This window comes from Xiphophorus couchianus, chromosome 6, assembly GCF_001444195.1.
Source record: "Xiphophorus couchianus chromosome 6, X_couchianus-1.0, whole genome shotgun sequence".
NCBI lineage: Eukaryota > Metazoa > Chordata > Actinopteri > Cyprinodontiformes > Poeciliidae > Xiphophorus > Xiphophorus couchianus.
The window spans coordinates 16,519,522-16,534,039 of record NC_040233.1 but is presented as its reverse complement, the minus strand read 5'-3'; the positions used below and the strand labels follow the sequence as shown (position 1 = coordinate 16,534,039).

Here is a 14,518-nt window from a genome sequence, read left to right as displayed (position 1 = left end):
TATGAAATGGGTCATGAGTTAATTTTTTGTATGACTAATTTATAATATCTTTCCAATGCTGGCATGTTTAACCCTCCTGTTATGTTCGTTTCTAGGGTACAGCAAAAATGTTCGTGGGCCAATTTGACCCGGGGAGTGTTTAATCATGCACTAGTGTCAGAAACCAAAACATTCCTCCAAAACATTTTTGTATCTGATTATTAACTCCAAGACTAACCATTTCAATCAATATTTGTGCAGTGATGTTTTTTTATTTCTCAGAAATTAAGGATCAATGACGACAACCTATTCATTTACTCATTTGGACATAAAAAATGCAATTTACATTTTCAATGTCCACTGAAAAAAACCTAGACACAAAAAAACAATAATTTCCTTGAAATTGATCTTTGGTAATGTTTTTATTTTACCCTTTTTTTTTTTCAATGGGTGATCTTTATAATTGAATTTGAGACACAAATACTGTTCTGGGTCAATTTGACCCGCTGATTAAAATCAAGATAAATGAGTCATGCAGAGAGTATTTATGTTTTCCTCCACTTCTGCTGAGTGTCCACTCAGTGTGGGTGGAGTTTGTCCACGGGAACAGAAAAGGTTCTTGTCAAAAGTTGTGTGAACAACTGCTTTCTCGCAGTTTCCTAGTGAAGTAAAGAGAGTAGTGAGAAAGTGAGCTTGTGTGTGGCGGCGTGCGCACCCCTGTGTGTGGTGGCATGTGTTTGTGTGTGTGTGGTGATATATGGTTTATAGCTGCAAGGAAACATATAGAATTGGAAATTTTTTAATCTTTTTTTGCGCTTTATACTGACTGCCGGGTCAAATTGACCCGAACAGTATCTATGTAAAAAGTAGACCTAAGGGTTGGTACAAATGTGTAAAATGAATACATTATAAATTTATATGTAGAGTGTACCTATTAAGACAAATAGGAAAATTTTCGTGCAAAAAAAATACTTCCAACTATTTAAAAAAAAAAAAAGTTAAACTGTAAAATGGGTCAATTTGACCCGGAACATAACAGGAGGGTTAAGTAAATGCTATAACTGATTAACAGAGTGGTATGCTCTTTTAACTGCTTAAGGTCAGGCATTAAAGTACAGAAATTCAATATATCCTCATTCCGTTCTTAATGTTATAAAATGTAGTCTTCCATATTTACATTAGGAAACATTGTACAATCAAATAAACAGATCCAAAGCTAGAAGGTTCTGAAAAATACGTTACTGATTAGTGATGCCATTCCAGATCAGAACTCAAAGTTAACAAATAACAAAGAAAAGGAATGTATCTCACATCAGCTGATGTTTTTGTAGATTATCTAATAAAGGAGTAAGTCGAAACAGCCGCAGCTAAAAGCAGGTCATCATGTTAATCTAACACCTATTGCTACATTTTATCAGGTATATTTAACAAGAAGTCTAGTTTCACTTCCATTAAACTGCTCAGGACATCAGGAGCCGTCCTGCTCACACTGTGTTGGTCAGAGAGGAAAAATCACAGATATGTCTGTCCTGCAGGAGATCAGCTCAAATGTAAGAAATATAAAACAGATGGAGTACTTTGTTTTGTTCAGGCGGACCAACCAGATAAAGGAGGAGCTCAGACAGGTAAAACGTAGACACTATACATTTGCAATATGTGAATGGAAAAAAAAAAAAAACAATTAAAAATATTCATTGTCTTTCTGTTTTTATTTTTTTATGTCTCAATTCACAGGGAGTAAGAAAGTCCTACAGAGAGGTGATTGATGTCTCCTGGGGTGACCCACACAGGGCAGGTGTGAAACCTCTTTCTTTTGTAAGACAGGTATGAGACAACTTAGAACCAAGGTTTACACACTTATTTAATTGTTTTGTCCAAATAACTGTTAGCTGTCCTCTCTTATAGGTTCTTGCAGCTTGTCTCTACCCTCAGCTTATGGATGGAGACAAGCTGATGGTGGATGTCAAGCAAAGGGCTCAGCGGCTGCTGGAAACATGCGCAGGAGGGAGTGTAGGTAAGACTTGTGCATTTGTCCAGTATGAGATTCACTATATTTGAAGACAAAATCATGGATGAAGAAAGTAAATTGTACTACTAATTTGAGGAGATAATATGTGGTTAAAGCTGCCAGTAATAATAATAATTGTGGAGGGTACTGTCTATTGGGTCGGTCTTATGACAGAAACATAACAGAAAAGATGAAAGCTTCCATATCACCACCAAGAAGAATCTAAAACATGTTTTAATATATGATTTCTGTGAATTTGAAAGAACTTTTGTCACGTCTCCAGGTTCTTACTCTGACACAGCAGGAATACCACAAATAATTCAGAGCGTCTCCGAATACATTCTGAGACGGGATGGAGGGGTTCCATGTCACCCTGAAAACATTTACATCACCCCAGGTTCACAGTGGGCACTCACGGTAACAGCACTGGTACAATTCATTCTGCCTCTTCCTTTTGTTGGTAACCTTTTTAGCATAGCGTGTCATCTACTGGGCTCTTCAGAACATTTTAAAGGTCTTGGTGAATTCTGAGGCCTCACCCAGAACTGGAGTGCTGATACCAGTGCCGTGCCACTCCACCACGATTGTATCCCTAACGGCTCTGGGAGCGGTGGCGGTTCCCTATTACCTCAGTGAGGAGCGGGGCTGGGCGCTGGAGGTGGAGATGCTGCAGCAAGCTTTGGACTCTGCAAAGGGAGTTTGCAACCCGGTTGCTCTGTATATCATCAACCCTGGGAACCCAGCCGGTAGCAAAATCTAGGCAGTATCAATATGATTTGTGTGTCCTGTCACTGAATTTGAAACAAATATGATTTTTCTTTTTATTTCATGTCTGCAGATTATGTTCAAAGCAGGAAATGCATTCAAGAGGTGATCCATTTTGCTGCAGAGAAGAAGCTTTTTCTTCTAGCTGATGAGGTTAGTGAGTCAAGAGTTCTACAAAATATTGAAATTCTGGACCTGTGTAATGCAACTTCTTCCTCCTCAGGTGTATCAGGATTGTGTTTATGGGAAGGAAAGTGAGTTTGTCTCTTATAAAAGAGCTCTGGCTGAGATTGGGGCTCCTCTGTCCGACACAGTGGAACTAGCATCCTTCCACACGGCCTCAAAAGGCCTCATGGGAGAGTGAGTATGCAATCACACTATCTGACACATGTGCCCTTTTACCCAACACAAAAGCTCAACTTAAGAGAAATGAAAGTACTGAAGCATATAAGTATTAGTATAAGTATTACCATTAGTAATAAGTGGGTCAAGAATACGAAGAAAATAAAAACTTTAAAAAAAACAACTTTTAACCTGCATCTCCTCTTTTTATGACAAGTTACAAACGTTTACTCTTTTGGAGTGAGACACAGGTTTTTCTTTGGTTGTTCAGTTTGCCCAGATAAATCTCGCTCCAAATATGGAAAGTGGCTGAACTCCCCCACATGCTACTGTATTTGATTGGCCACTCTAAACCCACTTTAATCCTTAATTTAAAGTTGTTTCTAAGAAAATACAACTCTGTTAATAAGTTATTACACTGACTTAACATCCAGGAACTCTTGGAAAAATGTTGTTTGCGTAATCAATCTTACGCAAACAAGCTAAACAAATGAATAAGTAGAAACAAATGTATAGATCTGCAAAGTATATATATTGAATAAGAAAGGTGTGGTGTAAATCTGCAATAAATAAATTCACATTGAGGATTTATTTGAGATTTTTACTTTAATTAAAAAACAGAAAGGAATGTGTTGCTTTATTACAGAAGTGTAATGTTTACATATTCACAATAAGACATGTGAATATGCAAACATTCAGAAGGTGAGATACTAGTCTATTCATCCCTTTGAATTTTTGTATTTTTATTATTTTTGTCGCTTTCTACCGAGTCGAAGGGACCATATGTCAATGTGTAACCACCAAGGGCACATTTCACACCCCGTCAACAACAGACATTTTAAAGTGTTTTTTTTTAATATTCTACTTCTAACCCCATTATCCACTGTCAGCAAATTTAGTAGCAGGAATTCACTTTAATTTATTTTGGATTTATATTAGATCTTCAATCATTATATTTTTGAATCAGCTGGCCCAAACAGGGACCAGATCCAAATCCCAAACAGGAATAGAGCGCAAGCTTAAAGACTTGAGGAATTTCATTCAATTGCACGTTAGCATTGTACACCAATTTATCTCCATAATTTACAAGAATACGTAACTGAAAATAAATAATAAATGACACATCATGGTTAAGGTAATTAAGTGCCAGAGGGTTTGTCTACAGGTGTGAAACGAAGTAGGAAGAGATGAACAAACAATGTGTAGCTTTGAAATTTGTTAAAAACTGAAGGGTCAAAATGACCCAGAGCCACACCAAGCCTCCCATGGACTGTTCAACTGCTAGCTTGTGATGACACTCTTCTTAGATTGATCAGACCATATTATTTGCAGTTATCTGATCCAATCTAAGAGCAAGATGATGATTTAACGTTTGGACAAACAGGAATTCATTTACCATTCATTTAAAAATACCAAGAGCTAAAAATATTTTCGTCCATGGTTGTTTACACTTCTGCCATATGGACAGCTTAAGTATGAACCACATTGATACCAAACAGACCCCTATCCCACTCTATGCTCCATTCAAACTTCAGACATTTGTTTATAATGAAATTGCAGCTCATTACTAATTCATGCTACCATAAACTTGTGAAGAGGAATAGGTTGACTATCAGTTTAGGTTAGTAGAAAATGCATAAACTATCACATTTAAGTTAGTGGCATGCCTTTACCTCACACAAATCTCCTCATACATTCAACATATCGTTATACCTTTTGCAGATCTTATGGAAAAAAATAACTTAAGTGGTAGAGATTGATTGAACGGTGATTTTTAAGCACTTCATATAAGTCTGTTGTATTAGGTGTGGTCTACGTGCTGGGTACGTTGAGCTTGTGAACCTTGACCCTGCCGTAATGAAGTACATCGACAATCTATTCTCCAACTCCTGTCCCGTTTTGGGACAGGTTGCCTTGGATGTGATGGTGAATCCTCCACAACCAGGAGACCCCTCATACCCTCTCTATTTGAAGGTGATACATTTTTATTTACCATAACGACTGGGGATGCTAACAGTTTAAGCTGTCGGCATGATCTTCATTGTGCAGGAGACACAGCACATCAGGGCCTCGTTAGCTGAAAATGTGAGGAGGGTGGAAGAAGTCATCAACAGCTTCCCTAGTTTTAGCTGCCAATCACTGGAAGGAGGAGCATTTGCATTCCCAAGAGTGTTTCTTCCACCCAAAGCCATTGAGAAAGCCAAGGTTTCAGAATAAATGCACATTGAGCAATATAATGCAACTCATAATATACTGCCAAAGGTTCTTGTTTTATTCTGAGAGCGGATTTATTTGGATGTTTCAGGAGGCTGGACTGCAACCAGACACATTTTACTGCATGAGACTTCTGGAGGAGGCAGGATTGTTGTTTAGTCCTGGGACTGAATATGGACAAATGGAGGGCACCTACCACATCAGGTGAGACTCAAAATCTTGAATGTTTGACAAAATAATTAGCCATTTTAAATTAACATAAAATCATTAAAGTTAACATCACACAGCACAGGTATTCAACACTCCCACTTGTCTTTGCAGATTTTGCATCATGACCCCCACAGACACCATGGAAGAAATACTGAAACGTTTGAGCACCTTCCACAAACAGTTTATGAGGGAGTTTGCATGAAAACAGGAAACAGTCTCTTCTGACATCGCAGTCAGTAAAAATAACAAAACTCATGACTTTATATTGGCAAGCCATTTTGTTGTTTTAATAAACCTGACAATGTTCACAATTTCAATGACCCGTCCTTACTCAGAGTAAAATCCTACCCCGCTTTCCTTTAGAAAGCAATGAAGCATTTGGAATACAAAGAAAAAGGTCAAAACTGGATTTCCCTACCATCGTATGGATAGGAGTGATGGAGTTAAGCATTTATAAAGAAAAAGCAGCACACAATTTCCAGAGGATTTTAATTTGTTGCGATCATCATTTTCACAAAAGTGCTTTCGAAATAAAATATGCTTCACGATTTTGAAATTTGCCACGGAGTCAAACCTCACATGCAGAAAACATATAGTTTTTAATCTACTTCACTTTCTGTGCCAGACATCTCAACAAAAGGGTTTGACTTTGTATTGTTCAGCAGCTCTACAAGTAAGGATATGAGTTTTCCATCTTGAGAAATGTTGGCGTTGCCGGGATTGTTGAAGTTGCGGTAGAGCATGGTCTGAATGGAGGTGCGAAGCTCCCAGAGAAGATCCCATGTCTGAACTGGGACCTCGCAGCGCACCAGAGAGCGGCCAGGAAAAGATACCTCCACCATGTCGCCGTTTACTGAAACAGCACGAAATAAGATGACAACTTTAGTTCAAGTACGAAATAAGACACCCTTTTTTGATACCTAAGAAAAAACATCTATTAAATTTGAATATGCATTCTGGTAAGCCTCATTTATTATATTTAAAAAGTACCTTTTAAAAACAACCTTTAAGCCGGTATTACACATATTTCATTAAACCAACATTTCTCTATTAGAAATTCTAAATGTCGCTATTTCATAAGCGGGTCAGTAGAAAATCATAATTAACAAATAAAGGCATAGAGATAATCTGTTAATCAATGTGTGCATCTCTTCGTGAATTTGACTTTCTAATATAAACATTTAACAAATCTAATGTATTGAGATGCACGTGTATGTGTGACTTGCAAACAGATTCGTTTAAAAGTTCTTGCCGATTTTAGAAGGTGAGGAAAAATTTTTAATCAGTGGATATCAGCCATCTTTAAAACACAACCAGAAAAATTGCATTTCCTGTGAAAATGCTTTCCCTGAGTACGCTAGTTCAAGGCCGAGTACAAAAGAGATTTAATAGAAGAGCAAAAACCTTAGAAGAAATTTAAGGTGAACACCTGAAGTTTTTAATGTAGTTGTAAAGGTGAAATTAATAGAAGAGTTGACTTTGCAGAGTACGTATAGAAAAGATTATTCAATTTATAAAAGCAGAGGCAGAGAGGTTCCATAAGATTAGTAATGTTGGCATGACGATACATTTTATTTGAGCTTTCAAAAAAATGAATAAGGGAGATTTCATTCCAACAATTTTGCCACACTTGGACAAGACTTTAAGGAGCTGACATGTAGGTTTCATTCTCCAAATAGCACACACCCTTTGACAAAAAAATGAAAAAAAAAAAAAAAAAATTAAATAAGAAATTGTCTTCAAGTCTAAAATGTATTAAGGAGAAAAATGATTGCAACAGTCACCTCCAAACGCTCGTGCTCCCTACATGCACCGTGACAAACATTACCTGTCTCTGAAATATCACAGTCAGTGAGCAGCAGCAGGGCAAGGGGGTGAACCGCAGAAGAGTCCCTGATGAAAACATTCCCGTTAGACTTGACCGCACTGAAAAAGGTCAGCCACCGACTGGGGAGATCCTCTTTGCCTCTGCAACAGAAAGGGAGACAAAGTGAACATGACCATTATCCCGCAGAATGTGTCATTCTGTTGGGGAAAAGGTCTGAACATGTTCAAACCTGTTCACTGAGGAGCGGTGAAGCAGCACCGGACCGCTGAGTGAGCGCAGAGCGAGATTTTTGGGACGAAAGCGCCCCCCTTTGGTAATAATGCCTTTCTTTACCTTTAGAAGAAGAAAAAAAGCTGGTGATATTAGGTTGAGCAAGAATGTATGCTATATAATGTTCATTGAGAGTAGAACAGTCTATCATTTAAATATCTTTTGCTTGGAAATCTTGAGCCAAGCAGAGTATGAAAGTGAAATGGACTAAACTTACTTGTTGCTTTTTCAATCAAACCAACCTCTTCAGTTCTTTTACACTTTCACACAGATTGCTAGGCAACATGGCATTAAGAGCTTTGTGACAAAGGCACATTGATATTTGATAGAGCTGGAATCAAACCCAAAATTTTTCCAAATGCAGGATTATTTATCTTATAGCAATTGCATAGAAGCACTAACAAAAGCCAGTATGCAGTTGTATACCTGAATGAGGTTGGGATACAACCCAGCCAGCAGTATGGCCTTCAGCAGCTCGTCCTGGTTGCTGTGCTCATTGTAGATAGAAGTCTGCCGCTGGCACTCACTGGCACGGGAAACCAGCTCTGCTTCCTGCAGGTTGTCACTGAACTGGGAGATGAGACCTGCCACGGGATAAAACAAGAACAGGATTTATGTCAAAGTGAAACTTTATTCCAAAATTCTGGAAAAGACTAATCTGAATGTGAGTGGCTCAGACAAACCATTGATAAATCGGAGACTGCCTTTAGACAGAGTGTATCTGTCCAAATAGTCATCTCTGTTCTCTCTGTTCCCCTCATGCTGGACTTTCCTCCAGCCCAGAATCGCTCGACTGAACACCAGATAGTCGCTATAGCTGGAGCGGCTCAGCTCCTCTTTGGCCTAGACAAACAAAACCCAATTAGTTAAGTCATAATAATCATTTCCCCAAAATTCTCTGGTTTTCTTTTAAAAAATTTTGCTGAACATATTTTCTCATTATTAACAGACTTGAAAAATATACACAAGGACTCAGATAAACTCTGAGACTTATTGACCTTAGATGTGTTAACAAATCATCAATATTTGCATTATTAGATCCGAGTGGCCTTGTGACAGACTGGCGACCTGTCCAGAGTGAACCCCCCTCTCGCCCAGAACGTTAGCTGGAGATAGGCACCAGCACCCCTCTAAGGAACAAGGGTGTACAGAAAATGGATGGATGGATAGATTCGAGTGCAGTCCCCAATACAGTTATGCTTAACAGACTTATTATGATAGATTTCTTCAAAGCTGCTACTAAGGGGTTTAAATATTATGAAACATTTTGCATTTTGTAAACCTGGTAAATTGAGCATCTAAACAATATAAAACTGAGATCCAGGGATGCATGTCACAATTTATAATTGCCTTTGTCACTATTTTTACATTAAAGTAAAAAAAAAAAAAATACTTTCACAACAAAAATAAAATAATACATTTATTAAAAACAAAACTCACCTTATTCACAAGAGTTCTGTTCTGCAGGCTGTTGTGGAATGGGTCTTTGGTGAGACAGGCAGCTACGGACAACAGGGGCAGAACACACCTGAACATGGCACTCAGGACGAGGACTTTGCCCAGCCGTGGGTCACATGACATGCAGGCAACACGCTCTCCTAAAGGAGTCAGGGTTTCCGTCTTGTCCAGGACCCCTGTCACAAATCAAATTATGTAAATGTGTTGTAACAAAGAGGTTCAGATATGAATTTGAACATCAATGTCACAGCAGATGTTTAGGTGGATCTGAGTCCCTCACCGATATCTTGGAGGTTTTGGACAGCATCTCTCACAGCTTGTGGCTCTGGACTGTCCAGTACTTGGGACAGGAAGTCAACAGCCTGTTCATAAACACAATTTATTATAATGTTTTTTAAATGGTCATCACAAAAAATGGTAAAAAGATAGCAAAGAAACATCTAAAGTACCTTGCAATTTGGACTGTGGATTTTAGCCTGCAATATTAAACTCTCCAGTGGTGTGCGCAGGATTTCAGGAACAGGAAAGAGCGTCATGGCTTCCAGCTGTTTCCTTGGGAACAGATGGTACGCCTGCCCCGGCTGACAACGTCCTGCTCTCCCTTTTCTTTGTGTGACATTAGAGCGAGATATCCAAACTGTGTCCAGACAAGAAACCTGCAGAAAAAAAAAAGTTTAGTTTTATCAAGATAAATGGTTTAGATCTCAGATTACAACATGAAACAGAAGTTAAACGCATTAAAAAACAACAACAAAAAAAACCTTTGTCCGCTGGTCATAATTCTGTTCCTTGTGAGTTCCTGTATCCACCACATGAACTATATCGTCTATTGTAATGGAGGTCTCTGCTATGTTGGTGGTGAGCACAATTTTCCTCTGTCCAGCTTGGGGACGCTGGAACACCATCTGCTGGTCAGCTACTGATAAGCTTGAGTGCACTACAAAAAAGAAATTTAAGAAAAATAAATCAGAAAAGCCATCTTAAAGTTACGAATAACCCCCCAAACACCAAAACGTGTCTATCAATGTGTTCAGTCTTACATGGGACGATCATTTGTGAGCCTGGTGAAAAGTGAGGTTTCTCTTCCAGTTTTTGTTGAACTATCTTGATGTCCTGCCACCCAGGGAGGAAACACAGCACCGCACCTGCAGAAGGAAGGGAAACAATGTAAAAATAAGTCTGTGAAGCAAAGATATGAAACACAAAACAGAATTATTGCATGAAAGTATGCATTAGTTACCTGGCTCTCCACGTCTGTCAATGTGCTCAATTACATCAGCTACTAAGTCCAGATCTGGTGCGGCCTCGTCCGACCCCTCCTCAAATGAAATCAGATAAACATTTTTAAAGAAAAAGAAAAAAATCTAAATGTAAAGAGCTGTAACAGAGCTGCAAAATTTCACCTTGCTTAATTCCACCCTGTTTTGGATCTTAGCCAAGCGTCCCATCTCCTGCATCACATCCTCCAGGTACCTGTCCTTCACAGGGTGCATGAATCCCGGGACCTTTACGATAGGGCAGCCTCCGAAGTACTCTGCCAGCCTCTGGTTGTCCCCTGTGGCGCTCATGAGAACAACTCGCAAGTCAGGGTTCTCGTCCAAGCTCGAGCGCAGCAACGCCAGCAGCAGGTCTGTGTTTACATCTCGCTCATGAACCTCGTCCACAACGACATGACTGATTCCTTTCAGGGTTGGGTTGGACTGCAGCTTCTTCAGTAGGACGCCCACAGTGAGGAAGAGCATGGACCCCCCGCTGTCCTCAGGAGGGCGGCTCTCAAGTCTCACCTATGCACAGAGGAATTATTGAGTCAGCGTTGGATATTACACTAGTTTCCTCTCCCTACAGCAATTTCTCCCTGTCATTTATATGCTATGAACTGGGTTCACTTTGTATGATGTTACAACTAACATTTGGTTTGTATGATATTACAAAACAAACTACATAATTGTGAAGGGGAACGATAAGCATAAAGATGTATGACATGTTTCTGAAATTATTGTGAGAATTTTAAGTATTACTCAATCCCAAATTACATAATTTTCTGTAAGAAATTTTAAAAAACACAAATTTATTATGCAAGAAAAAAAAACCACTTAAAAATGAACCATTACCTGGTATCCGACATGATGTTTCAGAAGTGGCCCCATCTCGTGAGCGACTCGATGAGCTACAGACACGGCACTGATCCGACGAGGCTGTGTGACGAGGACGTTGCAGTCTGCGCCCTCCCCGTCTCTCACTTGTTCCTCCAGCAGAAAGCGTGGGATCCGCGTCGTCTTTCCACATCCCGTCTCGCCGGCAATCACAACCACCCTGGAGGAGCGCACGGCTGAGACCACGCGCTGTCGGTGAGCGTCGACAGGCAGCTCCACGCTGAGTCCAGGGTTTGCCCTTTCCCATGCCTCCTGTAGGTGGCGACTGAGGCACTGAGCCTGATGTTTGGACATCGGCCTGTATGGCCTACTGGTGATAGCATCCGCAACATAGTCTTCTTCATCCTCTTCCTCCTCGTTCACCGTCTGTTGTCCTCTTGCCTCTTCGTTCTCCCATAGTTTCTGTACTTCTGTTGCAACCGGGTACTGTGAGGAAGATGACTCAGCATTAATGATTAGAGCCGCAGTATGCAGCTTTCAGAACCAATGTGTTGTATTTCCATATTATGTCCTGACAGTATAATATGACACAGATGATCTGTGGAGAAAAAAAAAAAGAAGACACGCTCTCCTGCTTTCTCCCTGGGGACCTACTTCCATCTGCAGAAATACGCCACTCAGGTCAGGAATAGCCAATCAGAGAGAAGGAGGGTCTTAGTGCTGTCAATCATGCACACGCTGCTCATGTCCCTCTCTTGCTCTCTTCTAGGCTACAACCAGCTCCCCACACCACAACCTGTTGTGACTGCTTAGGCTAGTTAGCATGGCTACTGTCCACACATTTGGCCTTCTTAATGCATGAATCTAAATAAGCAACACATATGGAAAAGGAACTGACCTGTGTTAGGTAGTCTCTGATGGGTTGCTCCAAATATTCTGGAATCGCTAGTGGGAAAGGACGCCTCTCTCTCTCTCCAGCCTCCTTTACTTTTTCTCGATGATACTTTGCATGAGTAAGTGGATTATTGTCTTTATCTAGCAGATCAAGCTCCTGCACCAAAAGCAGGAGAAATATTTTAACATAATTATGACTTGCAGCTAAATGGACTTCAGTTCACCAGATCTCCTCCCACCTTCAGCTTCATGCAGGCAAGTGCTGCAGCCTTTTTCTCTGCCATCACTCGGCTACCCGCCGTCGCTCTGAACATCATGTTCTCCGGCCAAAGTAGAGTCAGCTCGCACTTTTTCAGTTTTCCACCTGCTGTTCTGAAATGCATTAACTCCTGTAGGAAAATAAAATACATTCAGATATGAACATTATACAAATGATAAGCTCTGAATGTAGAAACATAAAAAACTTCAACCAACCCTGACTCTGCTGGATGAAGTGGCCACCTGGATCACTCTGGTCAGAAGAGATTTAGGTTGTGGAAACAGAGAAAGAGCTTCAGAGACATTGGAGGCATCTTCCACAGGAGGGATCAATTCATCGGTTCTGGAGTTGGGAAAGTTTGTCAGACAGTTCTCTTCAGGATCATAAAGATGGGAATGTAGCCCTCCGCTTATCCGGCCAGCTCTCCTCTTTGGGAGCTGATTGTTAGGACCAATCACACCCAATTCCTTTGGTAAAAAAACAAAAACACAGATACCATTTTTATTCAGCAACGTATTGCCTTCAGCAGATGCCCAATTAAAATTTACTTTGCCTGTGTATATTTTAATCTTAGTATAAATACAGCTGTTAAGTGTGTTTTACAGCCTAAGTGCAGCAAAAGTTACAAACTCAGAGAATCTGAAAACATGAGCAAACCACATATTGCAGATTTTTGGATTTAAATAAACAACTTTGTTTTATTTTACTTCCACTCCATAAGTATGTTTCACGTCGTGTTGATCAATCACACTAAAACCCAATAATATACACTGAGATTTGGAGTTGTAAAGCGAGAAGATGCGAACAATCTAGTGGTACAAATGTTTTAGCAAGTCACTGTGCAGCTCCTTTTGTTTCTTTCACAGAAGCTTACCCTGAGTCTGAGGCAGGCTGCAGCAGCTGCAAATCGCTCTGCATCAATTTTCTTGGAAGCATAACCCTCTTCTTTAATCTTGCTGGGCCACAGCAGCGTGACAGTGGCCTTCTGCAGGAGCATGGTTACAAAATACAATTGTCTCAAACACAAAACCTCTACATGTCAGGAGGCATATGATAGGAGAGGATTTCAGCTGACCTTGACACCAGCATGTTCCGTACAGGTGTACTGGATGAGCTGGGACAGATCATTCACTCCTAGTGACCGGGAAATGGTGTTGTTGAGGAGGCTTTTAGGATCCGGAAACTCCTTCAGAAGATGTGGAATACCATTACCTAAGAATTAAAAACAATGACCAGACACAGAGAAACGTTAACGCTGTTTTTCGGCACTCTAACCAAACCAATACACGTTGAAATATGATCTGAAAACTGGAAGCGGAATGATTTTTATCACATCTTTTTTATGCTGGATGTCCTTGAGGTTATATGCTGCTGCGACAGTCAGCTATCAGCTAACCGGCATTTTTTTACTCGCCTGGTTTATTGTTGAAACATGACGCGCTGTGCTCGTGAAACTTCTGCGCTTTTGTCCCATGCCACCGCATTCCTCCGCTCCAGTTAAATGCCGTTTTTCCTGCTGTATGAGCACATTTGGCCACTTTGCAAAGCTCTCTGAGCCTCACGAGTAAGGCACCGTGTAGCGCCATCTTTAAACAACAACTTCTTCTTGTGTTTCTTTGGAGTGACGAAAGGGGGTAGGCTGTTTGTGGCGCCCTCTTCTGGGTGAATGTAAAACTGATTGACACACTTCGGTTCCTTCGTACTTTTAACTCGGAGATTGTTCGTCTATCCATTTTCTAACACACTTATCCCTATATTGAGGTCGCCAGAGGTGCTGGTGCCAATCTCCAGCGGTCAAAGGTCAAGATTAATGAGAATAATTATTCATAAATTATTTATTGCCATTCGGCACTTTTCACTAAGAGTGAATAGTGCCGCTGCCACTCTTATGGAGAGGCACTATTGGAGCAGAGCAGCGGTTTAGTATTAAGCTTTGGAAATGTAAACTTTTCTAAGAACAAGATGAGGATGTATGTTGCAGGTGAATATATATATATATATATATATATATATATATATATATATATATATATATATATATATATATATATATATATATATATATATATATATAAAATATCCTAGTTTGTATGAAGGACAATTTATACATTAAACTTATACTTGCTTCATATTTTTATTACAGGGTCTTGCAGTCTTCTAAATGGTCAGTCACTAAAACCACATAGTAGTGTAAGATT

The 14,518-nt window shown here is 39.9% G+C and overlaps 2 protein-coding genes across 3 annotated transcripts; one reads left to right on the top strand and one right to left on the bottom strand.

The window, feature by feature from the left end:
- The first annotated feature begins 1,239 nt into the window (after window positions 1-1,239).
- Window positions 1,240-5,835, top strand: LOC114147051 (alanine aminotransferase 2). Its single transcript, XM_028021584.1, has 11 exons — window positions 1,240-1,604; window positions 1,714-1,803; window positions 1,885-1,993; window positions 2,271-2,404; window positions 2,490-2,733; window positions 2,826-2,905; window positions 2,976-3,112; window positions 4,900-5,068; window positions 5,144-5,299; window positions 5,400-5,512; window positions 5,630-5,835. Exons 1-11 carry the CDS (start codon window positions 1,500-1,502, stop codon window positions 5,718-5,720), a joined length of 1,428 nt encoding a protein of 475 aa, XP_027877385.1. The 5' UTR covers window positions 1,240-1,499; the 3' UTR covers window positions 5,721-5,835.
- On the bottom strand, window positions 5,684-13,931 carry dhx30 (DEAH (Asp-Glu-Ala-His) box helicase 30). 2 transcript variants are annotated; one of them, XM_028021582.1, is made up of 19 exons: window positions 13,735-13,931; window positions 13,396-13,532; window positions 13,195-13,305; window positions 12,536-12,787; window positions 12,301-12,450; window positions 12,066-12,218; window positions 11,186-11,653; window positions 10,478-10,858; window positions 10,315-10,393; window positions 10,115-10,219; window positions 9,836-10,011; window positions 9,524-9,730; window positions 9,355-9,436; window positions 9,057-9,250; window positions 8,300-8,459; window positions 8,043-8,200; window positions 7,576-7,679; window positions 7,347-7,486; window positions 5,684-6,371 (listed from the first exon to the last, which is right to left on the bottom strand). In XM_028021582.1, the coding sequence occupies exons 1-19, from the start codon at window positions 13,904-13,906 to the stop codon at window positions 6,118-6,120; spliced, it is 3,483 nt and encodes a 1,160-aa protein (XP_027877383.1). In that variant the 5' UTR covers window positions 13,907-13,931; the 3' UTR covers window positions 5,684-6,117. The 2 variants fall into 2 exon arrangements, with proteins under 2 accessions (XP_027877383.1, XP_027877384.1); XM_028021583.1 differs by having other exon boundaries at window positions 10,315-10,390.
- Window positions 13,932-14,518: the final 587 nt, after the last annotated feature.